The sequence below is a fragment of the Geotrypetes seraphini genome, chromosome 1 (genome assembly GCF_902459505.1).
Source record: "Geotrypetes seraphini chromosome 1, aGeoSer1.1, whole genome shotgun sequence".
NCBI lineage: Eukaryota > Metazoa > Chordata > Amphibia > Gymnophiona > Dermophiidae > Geotrypetes > Geotrypetes seraphini.
This window is the reverse complement of record NC_047084.1, coordinates 276,688,139-276,705,726: the sequence shown is the minus strand read 5'-3', so window position 1 is coordinate 276,705,726 and position 17,588 is coordinate 276,688,139. Positions and strand designations below refer to the sequence as shown.

The 17,588-nt window shown below is 40.5% G+C and overlaps 1 protein-coding gene across 3 annotated transcripts in view; it reads left to right on the top strand.

The window, feature by feature from the left end:
- EIF2AK3 (eukaryotic translation initiation factor 2 alpha kinase 3) overlaps positions 1-17,588 on the top strand; it is a 115,493-nt gene that overhangs the window by 65,490 nt on the left and 32,415 nt on the right. For all 3 annotated transcript variants that reach the window (XM_033952325.1, XM_033952315.1, XM_033952305.1), the window contains 3 exons: positions 9,860-10,083; positions 10,610-10,722; positions 17,246-17,368. In XM_033952325.1, the coding sequence (XP_033808216.1) occupies positions 9,860-10,083; positions 10,610-10,722; positions 17,246-17,368 (460 nt within the window). The remainder of the gene's footprint in view (positions 1-9,859; positions 10,084-10,609; positions 10,723-17,245; positions 17,369-17,588) is intronic.

Below are 17,588 nucleotides of genomic sequence, written 5' to 3'. Positions count from 1 at the left end.
CTTTCCCTTGCCCCCAACTACCCCTCCCTGCTCAGAGAGTACAAAGGTTGCAAAGGGGTAGTTGGTTTTGGGTTTTGTTTTGTTTTTTAACCTTGGTTGCTTTGGTGATGTCTTCATTGAAAGGCTCCAAATGCCATGTTTGATGTACAAATCTTGGTACATCAAAATTGAAAATTTAGGGACCTCTGTGGTAATTTCACTAGGACATCTAGGAAACCAGCATAGGCAGTCCAGTTTGTATATAAGTGTAGAACACAAGAAGTGAGTTGGAAGCCTTGACCTGTGGACCGTGTCCTATACTTGTGAGTTGAACTGCAGAAGGATGAAATTAACAGCTGCAGCTCCATGTCCATCCCCTGTGCTGCAGCGCCCTCTTCAGTTTTGTTCAATCTGCAAGCGAGTTGAGAAGGTGTGTTTCTGATCTGCTCTGACAATCTTTTATTATTTTCAGTTTTTTTAAAATCTGATTTTGAGGCTTTTTGGTGCTGGAAAGTTTCCCAGGCAGTGACCCCGAGGCAGCTTTGCCTAGCAAGAAGTGTGCCACTGTGCATACCCAATTAGGTGATTTTGATGGCCAATGCTAACATCTATGGCTGGGGAGAACACTGTCTCAGGCATCCAGTCCAAGGCCGATAAACTCTCGCGCAGAGGAAGTGATCCATAAACCATTGGGAACTACAAGCCATTCGGCTCACCTTGCAGTTCTGGAGAAACCTAGTAGGCAAAGTGATCAGGGTTTTCTCAGACAATACCACAGCTGTGGCTTATTTTGATTGACAGCAAGTCACCAGGTGTGCTCCACTGAGTTTGGAGGCCAAGCTGCCATTCATTTGGATAGAGCTGCATCTGCAAGTGATTTCATGGGCACCTGTTGCAGGAATAGATATTGTACAAACCAACTTTCTTGGCAGGAAGACCTTACACCCGAGGGAGTGGTCACTATCCCAGAGGACATTCAACTGCATAGAGATGCTGGTGGCATCCAATAATTGACCTCATGGTGTTGGCAGACAACAAGAAGGTGGCTCAATTTTTCATCAGAAGAGCTGAGCCAGGAAGTGACAGCTTAGATGCCCTGGTCCAACCTTGGCTGATACAATGTCTGCTGTACGTGTTTCCCCTATGGGCCATGATAGGCTAGGTCATCCATTGAATAGCGAACCATCATGAATGGGTAATCCCTAGTGGTTTTGGGTTGGCTGCATTGGCCATGGTATGGGGACTTGGTGCACCTGCAAAGGGACAAATGTCTTGGACTTCTAGGGCATCCGGCTTTTGTGTTTCAGGGTCCAGTTCCCTAGAGAATCTGGAACGCTTTGGTCTTACGGTATGGCTTGTGAGCACGCAGCCCTAGGGTGGAAGGGCTATTCAAATGTGGTTATTTCTATCCTCCTTAGAGCAAAGAGATCCTGGGAGAGCTCCGATATTGGTGGTTTTGTCAATTGGTTTTTCTGCAGGCAGGCATGAAAAAAAAGCTGACGATAGAATCCCTTAAAGTGTAAGTTGCGGGTCTCATGTGTTTCAGAACCTGAGTGGAAAAGGGCTCCTTGGCTTTTGTCTGGATATAGCCAGATTTTTGATGGGTGCACTCAGGTTAAGACCTCCATTAAAACAACCGTTTCCCACGTGGACCCTTAACATTGTCTTAAGAGGCCTCTGCAAGGCTTTGAGCCTTTGCAGAAGGCATCTGTTTGGGATATAACTGCTGGATGTACAGCAACGTCTTCTTCATTCCTAAAAGTGACCAAAGTTCCAGCTTTCAGATCATCCTTTTGTCTTAACCAATGCTATTAGGCTAGGCAAGCCAGCATCTAAGGTGACCATCTTCAGAAGGATTCAGATGGCTCTCTCATTAGCATGCATCAGTTTTGGAAAGCTGCCATCAATAGCTTTGAGAGCACACTCTACTAAAAGTGTAGCGTTTTCATGGGCGGAGACAAAGACATTTCCTCCTGAAGAGATTTGTAGAGGAGCTACATGGTCCACTCTCCATACATTTACAAAGTTTTATAGGAGGAAGTGGCAGCGAGAGAAGATACCGCTCTTGGGTCCTCGGTGTTAAGTTGCCCTATATTCAGGAGACTGCTTAGGAGCTTCTTATAATTGCCAATATAACTGAGAGGAGTCCTTCTTTCAGTACAAAGCCTGAAGAGACTTCAAAGTGAGGAAATCTACAAAGACTGTACAGTAAAGCTGTAGCTGTTTAGCGAGCTATAGTCAGCACAACATGTATTTCTAACTAAATGTGCAAAAGAACAGATCATTATTTTATCCCTAAGCTGATCCTTCCAGGAAAACAAAAATAGAAAATGTTTCTAATATGAAATCAGCTCACAGAATTTTGACATATACATTCACACAATATCTGAGCCACCACATTTTTATCTGTATATCTAAGTATTTTTGATTCAGAAATAATGAAACTCCTTAGTAATTACCTCATAGTCTCACAGCTTTCTCACACAGAGCCTGCTGGTATATCAGGAATACTGACTGGAAACAGCTCTGCACCACAGAACTTCTTAGAATTCAAAGACTAGAGATCACTCTTAAGGCTTTAGACCTCATTTCTCAAAAGAACATTTTGGCTTAAAAAATAGTTTCAAATTCTCCAAGCTTCACACGACTGTATATATTGATTAATGTTTCAGCAGATTAATAATTTAAAAAAAGACTGCAGAAGTTCATTCCAGCACTGCAAGAAAAACGGCTGAATACTAAATTAAATACAAAACATTTGCTTTAAACACTAATAATAATAGGCAATCTGAGTTGAATCAGTGGTCTTACACAGTGAAGGGATTTAAATTCTCTAGTTCCCAATATTTAATACTACTTTTTTAGCAGCAGGAGTCACAAAAATGCAGTTTCAATTCTGAACACACTTTAAAAGTTCTTATCAATTTTCCTTTGAAATATAACTCCAAACTACCCTCCCAAAACTGCGGTAGCAGCTGCCGCTGTAATAACTGCCCCAAAGCCCAGAGACTTAAACAGCTTTGGGGCTTTTGCCACATGACAGCCCCTTTGTAAAAAAAAAAAAGGGGGGGGGTAATTTAGAAATCAATAAATTATGAGAACCAGCAGGTATCAGATAAATTCTTGACCCACAACTCACACTAATTCAGCTGTATCTTCCTTCACAGTCTTCTCATTACATACCTCAGCTCAACAACCCATAAGCAAGTTTAATTTGCAGCATTTCTCATGAAATCAAATTTTTACAGGAAATATTTCAAAAATATTCACTCCTTACACACACAGACACTTCAGAGTTGGCGTATAGATTTTCACTTAGCAGCCACACACCATTTCCTCACCAACTCCTTGTGCTGCCTTAAGCTCTCTGCTCTCCTCCAGATCACAATAACTGTCCTGAGGCTCTTATTGACATCTGCTATTAAGTGCAGTTTCTACCAAGCTTCCTGCCTCAGACTGTCTCTTATTTTTTCTGATCTCTGTGCAGCTCTCAGCATTTCCTTCCTGCCTCTCCTCTATAAGTGCTTTAAATTTAGTATTTTTTTCTTCCTGTTACACATTTTATTGCAACTCCTACATTTGTGCTGATCACATAGAGATTCCATACTGATCCCCCAAACTGAAATAGCAGAGAGCTATTGTTCCTACACTATCTGGAACCCTAAGTATATGTAGACACTAACAGTAAATATGCTTATTTTTGCATTATCAAGCAAATTAGACAAAAAATTCTAAGCATGAAGTGGAGATTATGGATTACTTTGCTCATCGATGTCAATTTTTTGTACCTCCTTGAAGATCACTGTTTGCTTATAAATGGAATTTTGTTGATCACATTAGTAAAGTAACCTTTAGCTCAGATTTGGCTACCTAAAGCTTCTAAAGTGGAGGTCTTCAAAAAAAGAATTTGTTGTACACATTTATGCCTGGATTCTCTAAATGGTGACATTGTCAGCGACACTTTTGTCAATCACATGATGGTGCTATTTAGATAATCGCGCCTCCAGTAAAAGGTAGGTGCCGCAAATGTAGCCAGGGGTTTCAAGGCCTACATTTATGTCACCTACTTTTGATTTGAATCCTATCTCCGGAGGCGCCTACCGGCACTATTTGTTTTTGTAGGTACCGGCAGGCACTTCAAATTTTTATTTACATACCGTTTGAAATGGCATTTGCCTCTTAACTTAGGCGCCTAAGATAAGGTGTTGTTTATAGAATTTCCTCTTTAGATTTCAACCAGAGCAAAATGAAAATTATTTTTATTTGAGCTCCAGAATATTCATTTTGATTTGTAACAAAAAGTATTAAGCCAACTATTTCCATCCATGAAATGCTAACTTGTTAATTTCTATGATCTACCTACAGGACAATAATCATGAAAAGTTCTAAATACTGTATAGGCAAAAGTAAATAATCCATCATGAAAACCAGTTGCTACCTGTATAGCTAGAATTATAAATTTGAAAAGGAAATAGAATCTTGAGGTATATTATCAAAGGTATAGGATTTGAATTGGGGGGGGGGGGGGATGAAGGTCATCAGTTGAAATATCTACCTTATTTCCAGGAGCTCCAGGCTTGCCAGAGCTTGGGGAGACATCAAGACAGGAACTATACAGACTTACCGAGCCTGTTGTAGCATCGGTTGGCTCAACTGGAAGACCATACCACCAAATTTCAACATTTGCTACTGGTATAACCCCATTCTGTGGCTTGTGACATTTCACCCCATTCATTTTATCATTCATATATTTATAATTTGTCTCCAGCAAAGAGCAAATGGTATGTCTGCTAAAGGTTTCCTCTCATGGTGTGTGTGTTTGAATATAGATAGATAGATAGACAGACAGAAAAATGCTTAGGAAATTATACCTGCAGGCCCAGATGCTAAGAGTAGACATTTCTACTTTTTTCATTCCGTCTGAAAATTGCTGGACTAAGTGTATAGCCCTCGATGAGACTGCCCCAGCTTTGTTGGTTGGGCTGAGAATTTTTAAGCAGCCTCTCGTATATGGGCATGCCTAACTAAGTGCAACATGCAATGAGCATAACTTACAGGTAAGGGCATCTTGATAGAGTAGTGGTAATACACTTACAGTACCTGCGTAAATGTTGGTTTTCTGTGCACTTATACACAATTATCGTGGCAAGGGATCTCCCTGTCACAATAGGTATAGCTGTATAGGTATAGAATTGGCTTTCATGAGTCTAGTTTTAGTTCCTCTCAAATAGTGATAATTCTTTGCAGAGAGTGAAAGTAATTTTACTTTGTATTTATCAGAAAAGATCTTACAATTCACTACACTGTTGATGTCTGTAAAACACTCTGATTTCCTTCTGCCGATGTGTACACTGTATATAGATGGCACTCCATGACTTTGTTGGCCATAAACTCAGCTTTGTTTGAACTTAACTAATACTTAGAGCCCCCAGGCATATAAATGTGCATGATCTTGTTGGCCTGCTTATTTATACACTCTCATTAGACTATGCAGTTTTACAAAAGCAACTTTTCATATATAAAACTCTATTGAATTATCCCTCCCCCACATACCAATCCTCCAGGTTCTATATATGTTTGTCTAAATTAGGTTTGTTTGTTGGGATTTATTAACTGCCTTTATGAAGAGATTCACCAAGTTGGGTGTGGATCCCAGATTCCCAGTTGGGTGTGGATCCCAGTTAATGAGCTGTTAACAATAACTGGTGTTAATTGGCACTCATTTGGAGTTACGTTGGCTCTGCCCTACATTCTGCTCTATAACATGAGTGTGTACAATTTTATGGCGCACAACCCAAAAAGAGGTTGTGGCTATGGATGGGGCATGGGCGGTTCAGGGGCATTCCCAAAACTTAGTGCAATGTTATGGAACAGTATCATTTACATGCAAAGCATCTAGTTCTCCCAGCCCTTCATCAAGCCCACTATCAGACCACTAGAAAATCTGATTTTTGTTTTTTGTTTTTTGTCTTCCTAGCACTAAGACTATAGAATGGCATCCCTCCATATATCTGCCTTGAAACAAGTTTTCAAAAGTTTAACGAACGTGCGGTGTAGTGGTTAGAGCTACAACCTCACCACTTTGAGGTTATGGGTTCAAACCCCACACTGCTTCTTGTGGCCCCGGGCAAGTCACTTAATCCTCCACTACCCTTGGTACATTAGATTGTGAGCCCACCTGGACTTATAGGGAGAATGCTTGAGGTACCTATATGTAAACTGCTTTCAATGTGGTTGTAAAACTACAAAAAAAAGGTGGTATACAAGTCCCAGTCAATTTCCCCTCTTTCCCTATTAAAGACCCTACTTTTTAAAAGAGCCATTAACCTTGGTCCTTCATGATGTTTCAATTTGGGTGTTCCATCTAGCCTGGTGCATCCTCTGGGAAGTCTAGGAGACTATTAATATTTAACTCTTCTGTCGCTTTTAAAAAATGAATGTGTTCTGTCCTGTCTTGTTTGGAGTTCCTTTCCTGATATCTTTCTTTAAGTATTGTATACCGCTTAGGCCCATGCATTGGATTTTACAGTATATCTAAACCTATTAAACATAAATATTAGTTGCACGGCAGCATTTATACCAATTGTCAGCAAGTAAGCAGTAAGGCCCGGATTCTATAAATGGCACCAGCGGCAGCAGCTGCCTTAGACAAGCCACTGATTGTGTGTCAATCAAGCGACGGTGCCATTTATAGAATCACACCTACCTTTCATGTGACTCACGCCTACGGTGGTGCTTTACAATACCTTGCACCACTTGTGGCGTTAGCCATGCCAACAGTGGCATTAGGCATTGTAAAGTGTCTCCATAGGTGCGATGCAGACGCCACTACATTTTTTTGTTTAAAGTCACTTTTAATTTTTTATGAACGTCATTTTCAACTTAAGTTAGGCGCCTCACTTAAGGCGTCATTTATAGAATATGGTTATAAAGGGTGCTCTGCCCAGCATGCCCTTTGCGACAGGCCCTTAGTGCAGATCTTCCCAGCACCTAACTTTTGACGCTGTTAATGATCTTCCCCCCACCATGGCTGTTTGATGTAGATTAGGTGAGGTTGGATTTCAAGCTGTATTGAACATGTATATTGTTGTACTTTTTATAGTTGTAGTTCACACATAAGCTTGCCATCCATCTCAAATGTTTGTATATTTATGTGTCTGTAAATACTAGTACACTATGGAAACATAGGGGTCCTTTTACTAAGGCGTGCTAACCGATTTAGCCTTAGCATTTAGCGTGCGTTAAATCGGTTAGCGCACCGTGGTAAAAGGAGCCCATAGTTATGAATGAAAAACTTAGGGCTCCTTTTACTAAGCTGTGATAGCGGTTTTAGCGCACGCTAGACGCTAACGCCAGCATTGAGCGTGGGTTTGGTGCGCGCTAAAATTCTACGTGTGCTAAAAACGCCATCGCAGCTTAGTAAAAGGAGCCCTTAGTCTGCACTGTCCAGACACTTTAGGTAGAATGAGTGTCCAGCAGCATACAAAAGGATGGTTAGAAATATTAATTGGCAGATGCTGTCACTCCGGCAGTTACGCCACCATTCCAAATCAGTGCGTCTCCCACTGTTGGGATAGGAAAAGGAGAAGGAGAAAAGTAAGAGCATGTGTGCGTCTACAGCATTGATTTGGTATTCAGAATTAAGTATAGAACTGACATGTATTACAATGGTTGTGTTCTTATGCGGCTCCTGAAGCAGAACAAATGAATCCATATTCTATAAATGTATGTAAAGATGTTATAACTGTGTTTTGTTTCTGCTGTGACCCGCTTTGTATAAAGCGGGATATAAATAAACTATAAACTATATTATTCTCTTTCTTTACATATTTTAACAAAATTTCCCTGTCACTCTACATTGGCAGACTACCATGGGCATAAATCTTTTAAAGATATGTTTAACCCCATACCAACTTGTAATAATTTTTGTGAAAGTCACACATTTTATTATTCAACTGTTTACACCCTTTACAGATTTCAGGATTATTAAAAATTTGATATACCGCCTTATCAAATATCAAAGCGGTTTTACATAGTATTAAAAGAAGACATTAAAAACAAATCTTCTATACAGCGACAAGAATACCAACAGACAGACAGACAAACATAGTGAGGGTAAATTTTTAAAACGGAGGACCTAGATTAAAAGGGTATGAGAACGCATGAAGCCAAAATTCGTCCTAAATACATGCTTAACTTACTGTGTATTTGCAAGGGGGTGTATGCGTGGTCAGAGCTTGGGTGAAACTCAGACTTACATGTAGTACATACTGTAAGTTGTGTGCATATCTCCAGCGTCTAGACGCTAACATGTCAGTTTTGTGGTTGGCATAAATGCTTGTGCCTAGCTTTTAAGCTTGTATGCCAGGTTTGGCTAATACTCTATAAAGGAAAATAGGCACCTCCGTTCCTTTATACAATAGGCTCCACGAGGCGCCCTGTTATAGAGTTGCCCTCATAAACACCCTTGTGTCATAATATGCTAGCAGAGATCCTACAGAAATCTTCCCTAGATTGAAGCTAGGGACATTATTCTCCTGGAGAGCCAGCATAATTGTTAGTGTGTATTTGAAACTCCATCCTCATTCCACTCCAAGCATGTAGATGTGAATCCATCTTGAGCAGATGTGATTTTAAGTTTAGTAGGTATGAATTTAGTATTCTCTGTCGTCTTGTCAATTTGTGTGTTTAATGGTTTAGAGATTGATGTTACTGATACAGTGGTACCTTGGATTATGAGCATAATCCGTTCCAGGAGCATGCTCGTAATCCAAAATGCTCGTTTATCAAAGCGAGTTTCCCCATAGGAAATAATAGAAACTCGCTTTCATACATTTCCCCCTCCCCCCCCCCGAGAACTGGCATTGCTCCCCCCGAAGGCCCCCCCCCCTCCCGCGATTGGGCACACACCCCCCGCCGCGATCTGGCACCCCCTCCTTGACGCGATTGGCACCCCCCCCCCGTCACTTCTTACCGTCATCTGGGTACCAGCACCGGCATGTCCTGTGCTTGGTGCCAGTGCCCGAAGATCGGCCTCCTCTTCTGCTGGGCCTTGAGCATGCGCAGATGCTCAAGTCCCAGCAGAAGAGGAGGCCGATTTTCGGGCACCGGCACCAAGCACAGGACATGCCGGTGCCAGTGCCTAGATGACGGTAAGAAGCGGCAGGGGGGTGCCCAATCGCGTTGGGGGGGGTGCCGGATCGCGGGGGAAGGATGCCGGATCGCGGGGGGGAGGGTGCCGGATCGCTGGGGGGGCGCTCGTAAATTGAGTCACGCTTGGTTTCCGAGGTGCCGATTTTGCAAATGTTTTGCTCGTCTTGCAAAACACTCGCAAACCGGTGCACTCGTAAACCAAGGTACCACTGTATTGTGAATGTTTTGTGCTCTGCCTTGGCAAAATGTGGAATTTAAATAAATGTACGAGGGAGGTGCTGAAAAGTTCTCAGCCCAACCAACCGTCTTCCTAAATTCTGAGCGTTATTTTGCCACTGTAGCTGAAAAGAGTGTTATCTTATTTCATTAAGTACCAATTTGCAGAAATGAAATTCTGTGTTTTTTGACATTGTTTCAGATCATTCATTGAACCATGTCCACGTTATTCTCTTCTTGGTTGGGCTGAGAACTTTTCAGCACCCCATCATACAGTAGATATTATTATTGTTTGTTTTAAGTAGACACTGACTTGTACTGTGTGTGTAGTTAGGTATCACTTAATTTTATTAAAGCCCATTTACACACAAATCAGCTTTTTATATATATTATAAATGATCTCCTGTAAGCAGAAATGATATTAGCCGAAAGGTGTCTGACCTTAGTGTGTGCTCACATTCAGAGTGAGCCACTAGTTCTAACTTTCCCTCCTTTGGTTTCCTCTTCCAAGACAATGGTTATTATTTGCCCTACTACAAGCGTGAAAGAAACAAGCGAGGCACACAGATCACCGTCGGTGTCATTGAAAATCCACACTACAGGAATATCCGCAAAAAAGATCCCGTGCTGCTCCTTCACTGGTGGAAAGAAATCATCGCCACCATTCTGTTGTGTATAACAGCAACCACTTACATCGTACGCAGACTCTTCCACCCCCACCCTCTCAGTGCCAGGGTAAGCAACTATTGGGAAACAGTGTGCATTTTCTCCATTTTAACATACTGTAATATCTTTCTTTTAAGCTGTCATCAATTTTTAGTGAAGAAGTTGGCATGCCGGGCCTCCAATTATTTTCTTTTCATGTTCCTGTACATGCCTAGGAATTTGGTATAGTTGTTCTGCAGGGATAGTTGGAGGTATCCTTCTCTCAGACTTTTCCAGTACTGTCGATCAGTAGCTGTCTTCATAACCTAGAGGTTATAATAGGTTATTTTAGTCACCAGAATATGAACTCAAGCTTTGATAGCTTGTGTAGTAGAATAGCAATGAAATCTTTGCTTCCAGTAACCATTTATTTTTCAAGCAGTTAGTTGGATTTCCTGAGCATCTGCAAGATAAAAACTTGCTTCATGTAATTCTGTCATTTGTGATTTATTTAATACAGGCACTTTTTTACCATGTTGCCAAATGTTTTCTGTGCAAGGACCTCCACCAGCTTTGGCTTCAAAGTTAATGACTTAATGTGCTGTTTTTTTTTCAGCAACGGAAGGAATCTGAGACCCAGTGCCAGACTGAAAGTAAATATGACATTGAGAGCAAAGAGATCAAAGATGACGACTGGAATGATAGCAAGACCTTGGGATACGTGTCAAGGTATGATTTCTTCATCCTCCCCCACACCAATCAAAATCGTAACATTTTATCTTAGGAGCAATATCTAGCACTTGAAAGTAGGTCCCCTTTAGTGATAATCTAATCTAATCTGTTTATGAGTCGCACAAACCTATACATGCTCTAGGTGACTGAAGAGTAAATGGAGGGAAGGGTAGAAGAAAGGGGAAGAGGACATAAAGGAGGAAAGGATAAAAGGCAGATATTAATTAATTGTCAAAGAGGTAAGTTTTCAGTTTTTGGTTTTTTTGGGGGGAAGGAATAGTTGGCCTCCTTTCTGATAGTTTATGGGAGATCGTTCCAGGATTTTACTCCCAGATAGGTTAGCATGGAGTTGAAAATTCACTTGTATTGAAGGTTTCCTATGGGCGATAGGTTCAGTTGAATTCTGTTAAGGATTCTTCTGGATGTGGACCAGGTTGCCAAGAATATCTGTATAAGGGGAGCAGCCAAATTTCCATTCAATATGTTGTGTAGGATCCATGATATTTTGAAGTTTATCCAGGATGATATTGGAAGCCAGTGTAGTTGTTTGAGGAAGGTCGAGATAGAATCATATTTCTTTAGGTTGAAAATCAGTCTTACTACTGTGTTCTGGATGAGTTGAAGTTGGTGGATTCGTGTGGTGTTGATGCCCGAGTAGATGGAATTGCAATAGTCTAGTTGAGGCAGGACCATCATCTGGATGATCAGTGCAAAGTGGGGTGGATGAAAGTATGGCCTAGTGAGTTGTACTTGTCTCATTATGTAGATGATAGATTCATCTCATTTCTGACTGCACCAGTTCCAATAGTGTATGTATTTGCATATTACAGTAGACTCTCTTCTAACCTGAACTCAAGCAACCAGCAAAAAAAAAAAAAAAAATCAAAGAAATATTACCTTAAGTAAAAAAGAAAATAAAATCAATTTTTGGTGGAAATTTAAATATAAACTTGGCACACCACATCTGAATACGCCCATGCTTTGCCTACCACATGTCCAGTAGTTTGTCTAGAGCAGTTTTTATAGTATGGCATAGTATGGGGGTATTGTATTAGGCAATCAGAAACTACATTTATCCGGCATCTATCAATCCCCATGGGTGCCGGTAAACTGAGTCTACCATACTTTTACGTTTACAGCCTTAAAGGGCATTAAGCATGAACATCTTACAAAGTCTGGTTTAACTAAACTCATTTCCTGCTTTCCTTTGAAGCGCTCTAGTGGTATTTACATCTATTCTAGATGCACCTTCATTTGAAAATCTTCAAATCAACTTAAATTTGCACAGATTGGGGGATTTTGTGATGAGTTGCTATGTGGTAGGAGAGAAGCCTAGAATGAAGAATATAAAAATAGTTTAATTTCACAGCTTATATTCTGCTACTTTCAATCAATATGGACTATACAGTGTGAATTAAAACAGAAGTAAGCACAAATACATGTAGACTTTTTTTTTAAATCTCCTTGCCTGTAGACCTCCAACTTTAATATGAACAAACCCTTGTAAAGCAATAAGCATAATTCCCTCGATATTCATTTTGCAGGAGATTGCTGGTGATACCGAAAATTCAATGCCAGCACTGTATCCGATGACCTTCATTGAATTTCCGGTCCATTTTTGGCCAGCTGAGATATATCTGACTATGTCAATATTCAGCGGCTAGCCAGCTTAGTTTTAGTGGCCAAAGACAGAACACCCTTTTTGCCCAACTTCTAGTCGCTGACTATTGGCTGTGACCAGCCATGTCATGTGACACCGGATGAATAGAAGTATCCTGCAGTAACTATAGTTTGCACGACATACACATTGACCACAGTATATTTGGTTTGGATCCAATGATTCTTTGCATTGGTTAAGCAATAATCTTTCTCAGAAAATAAAAATTGTTTTTAAGCTACTCATGCTCATAAATTTGCTTACACCTTGCAGAATTTGTAAGATGTACATTGTGGAAAATATGAGTGATCCTACAAAACACCTTTCTTTAGGAATATTGATCAGGCAAAGCTATTTATCATGACAGAATTCTGCATGTCCTTGAGTAATCACAATGATTTCCCTGATCAAAAGTTTACATACTCTTGAATGTTTGGGCTTATAATATACACTCAAGTTGACATGGCAATGAAGACTATGTATCCACACCTGTTTGTTTCTGTGTATAAATAGTCAATGAAGTTCTTAGTTGTTGAGAAACCCTTGTGCATTTCTTCTTTTTTTAACTATATATTTATTGAGAATGGCAAATGGTCCAGACAAGAAATGACAATACAGGAAGAACAAGAATAACAATGGAAGAGCTGAGCTGCACTGATTTTGCTGGTTACTGAAGCATGGGAAAAGCAAAATAACTGTCAAAGGATCTGGGAGCAAAAATAGTTCAACTTTTTATAAATCAGGAGAAGGATGTAAATTGAAAATGCCAATCAGTACTGTTCAAACTCTGATCAAAAAGTAGAAAATTATAGATTCTGTTAATATCAAGCCACGGTCAAGTGGAACAAGCAAGATTTCAAACAACTGCCAGGAAAGTTTGTAGGGATGCAAAGGAAAACCGATAAGTAACATCTACTGAAATACAAGCTTCTCTGAACCAAAGTGGTATGGCTGATTCAGCATGCACAATAAGGAGATACTTGAATAAAAATGGGCTGCATGGTAGAGGTGCTAGAAAAAAGCCATTGCTGCTTCAATGTCACAAAACAGCCTACGTACAATACGCCAAACATCACCTAGGGTAGCCTGAAAACTTCTGGAATAAAATAATGATGAGACCAAAATTGAACTTTATGGTCATAGTCATAAACGCTATGCTGGAGAGGCATCAACAAGGGCTAAGAAGAGAAGTATACAGTCCCTACCTGAAGCAAGGAGGTGGATCTCTGCTGTTTTGGAGATATGTGAGCTACAGCGGCACAGGGAATTTAGTCAAAATTGATGGCTTTTCCTTTAGTGAAAGGTTGCTTACTCGAAAGATATGTTAGCAGGCAACTTGCTTACCAAGTAGCTCTTTGGGACCCTGAATTTTGCCCCTGCTTGATAATTCTACTTCTTATATGCTCTTTAGAAAATTATTAAAAACTGAATTTTTAAAAAAAATATGTTAATGATTGAATTTTTTTTATAATTTTAATATTATGTAATTTTGCTGATAAATGGTCTTTTTTTTTTTTTTTGTATATCGCTTTGAACTGAAAGGCACTGCAATTCATAAATAAATTTTTATGTTACGTTATGCAGTATCTTATCAGAAATTATTGGAGGAGAATTTGCATCCATCAGCTAGAAAGTTGCACATAGAAAACATGACAGCAGATAAAGGCCAAATGGCCCATCCAGTCTGCCCATTCACAACATCCACTATCTCTTCCTCTCCCTAAGAGATCCCTCAAGCCTGTTCCATGCCTTGAGGCACACTTAGACTTTCTAACTTGACAATGATTCAAAACACAAGGCCAAGTCAACTCTTCACTGGCTGCAACATTAAAAAGTTAAGGTTCTGGAGTGGCCATCACAGTCTCCTGACCTCAGCATCACTGAGCCACTTTGGAAAGAATTCAAACACGTAGTTCATGCTAGACAACTGAAGAATTGACAGGATTTGGAGACTTTTTGGCAAGAAGAATTGGGCAGCTTTAATACTTAAGAAAATAAAAAGCTTCATTCACAACTATCAGAAAGGACTGCAAACCATCATAAATGCAAAAGGGGGCAATATATGATATTAAGCACCAAAGGTATGCTATGGTTTGTTTAATTACTGTATATAACACAAATATAAACCAAGATTTTTGGGCCAAAAAAAGAAGACCCAAGAATGAGGGTTTCGGTTTATATTTGAGCCACCACCCAATCACTGAAGCTGCTGGCCTCCCTTTTAACCCTGATGACCACCAGTGCTATAGTTGTATAACACCCCCCCCCCCCCCCCGCTTCCACCACCGTCTCTGTCCCCCATACCCCTCCCTCCCTCCGATGAACCCAGGCATCACTATCCTACCAACCCCAAGATGATCCATGCCATTGCCCTCCATGTGTGCCCCCCTGCCCCGCAGGCATCTTGCTTATCCATTCGGTTTTGAAGAAAAGCTGCTGCCGCCAATGCTATATATTGATCTGGCATGGGGCCTGTGTGCTCAAAGTCTGCCGGCTCCTGCCCCTCTGAGATTCTCGGAGAAGGTGGGAGCTGGTAGGCCTTGAGTCTGCATAGAAGTTCAAGGTCCTGCACCAGATCAGCATACATAATTGATGGAAGTAGCTTTTCGTCTACACTGAATGGGTAAGTGTGAAGCCGGTGAGGTGGGGGTCATGCATGGATGGCAAAGGCACAAGTCATCTCGAGGTTCCCAACACATGGTGCTGCTGGATTGAGGAGTAGAAGGGTTGAGAAGGAGTACTGAGGGGAGAGTAAGGGCTGTTGCTAGATGTGTGTGGGGTGGGTGTAGAGTGAGGGGTGCTGCTGAACCTGGAGGGTTGAGTTAAGGGTGCTGCTGAACTTGGGGGTATATGAGTATGGGGTGCTGCTGGATATTTGGAGGGGTAGAAGTATGAGGTGCTGCTAGACCTGGAGGGGGTGAGAGTATGGGGTGCTGCTAGACCAGGGAAGGGCATGTTAGTGAAGAGTGCTGCTGGATCAGGAGACAGGATAAGAGTAAGGGGTGCTGGGGAACGGGGGTGTGAGTATGGAGTGCTGCTGGACCTATTTGTTCTTGCACCTTATGCACTGTGATATGAACCTATGGATTTAGCTTTGATGCCTCACCGTACTTCTTCGGGAAAAAGGTCTCACTCCTTGCCCTTCTGTTTTTCCTTCTTTGGCCTCTGGGAAAAAGGACCTAGCTCCTCTCTCTTAGTCTCTAATTGGGCAGCCCAGCTCTAACATCTTTAGATTCCCCTGATGGAAAGAAGTCACCTGATACCTCCCTAAACTCATTTTTCTACTTCCCTCCAATTTTGAGCTGCCACAGGGAGAGATAGGAGGTAGGGACAGGGAGATTATGGTACAGGGGACTGTTTATCTGAACAGATATTGTTTAAACTGCTGTAATTGTAAATGTTGTGTGGTTTATTTAAAGTTTAAAAAAATTGTTAAAGCTTATGGCAAGGTGTCTAGTTTTTGTAGACGTTCACCAGGATCATTCAAATTTCTAATCTTGGTTTATATATGAGTCAACATTTTTTCCTTCTTTTTGTGGTGCAAAAGGGTCACCTTGGTTTATATTCGGATTGGTTTATATTCAAGTATATACAGTAGTGTTCTAGTCTGTGATGCATGAGGGTTTAATTTGAAACACATTAAAAATAAAAGAAATATTTTTTTTCTGATCACTCATTCATATTTTCCAGAAATGGTACACATCTTAGGCAAATACCTTTGCTCTTCTTCCTTTAGTTTCCATTTCAGTTCTGTTTAGTCTTTTTGAGGTGGGGTTTGTTGTTTTTTTATGGTGGGTGAGGGAGTAGTGAAGCATTTCCTAATCTTAAAATGACTTTCTCTCTTCCTTGCTATATCACTCTCCCCATTTTCTTTTTCTTTCTCCTTCTTCCTTTAATACTTTTGCCTTTTGTTTGGTCAGCACCATTCATCCTGTGAGGAGTAAAGGAAAGAGAGATAAATACCTTTGGCTTGTGTTAGTAGAGAAGGGAGCTGCCAAAAAAGATTTTCAAAAAAGGCTTTATGGTAAAAAAAAAAAAAGTGCTTTCTAAATGCTACACAATATTGCAAATATGATTTTTAAGAATTGCGAATCTTAAAGTATTCTTGATTACACTTCTCCCTCCGTATTCGCTGTGATAGGGGATTAACAGACCTGGGAATACAGAAAAACCGCAAATAACTTTTTCATATATTATTCACCGTTTTCTATTAAAAACCATCGTGAATATGGTGAAACCGCAAATAACATGGTGGGAGACCTGGCCTGTTCCTGAAGGAGAGGCAAAACACAGTGAAGAAAGTGCTGGGAATCAGTGATTTTCTCTGTAAACGCTTGGAATCAGCGATTTCTCTATGCAAGCTGACGTAATTTGGGGGGAGGAGCCAGCAAGCTGAAAAACGTGAATAATCGAAACCACGAATATGGAGGGAGAAGTGTAGTTGTATTTTCAATCCATTGGTATAGTATTGTTTTAGATTGCTGGACTTGAAGAACAATATTCTATGAATTCAAACAGAGGTAAAGCCCATTACTATTGATTCCATGATTTAGATTTTATCATTATCATGATATTGCTAGTTTTAGCCATTATCACTCAAGAAATAGACCATGAGCTCAAATGGAAAGCATTTTATTTTAAATTTTTTTTTAGTATTTTATTAAGTAATATCTTTGCTAGTATCTTCATTCTGTATTAGTATTTTGTTTTGTGCTGGTGCTTTAAGTACATAAATGCAATGCTTAATATAGAAAAAAGTATATTTTTGGAAAATTGAAGGCTAACCATTTATAGGTATATATTTAATTGTTTCCAGTGTTAGAGTTCTGGATGTAGAAATGGTGCGTTCTGCTTTGCTTACAGATATCTGACTGACTTTGAGCCTGTCCAGTGTCTGGGTCGTGGAGGGTTTGGAGTGGTCTTTGAAGCAAGAAACAAAGTTGATGACTGCAACTATGCCATCAAAAGGATACGTCTACCCAACAGGCAAGGAGCTGGGGAAATTGTTTGGATTCCAGATAAGATTTAAAGCAAGGCTTCTCAACCCAGCCTAGAGAGCATCCAGACAGTTGTGATTTTGCATGAGACAGGATTGCATGCAAGGGGTCATGCTCTTTATGTTAATACCAATCAGACTCCTTCTCTTCCTTTTCTGAGATGTTGGGTTGTAAAAGTGATAAATACAATAGGCAAATGCCCATAGGCC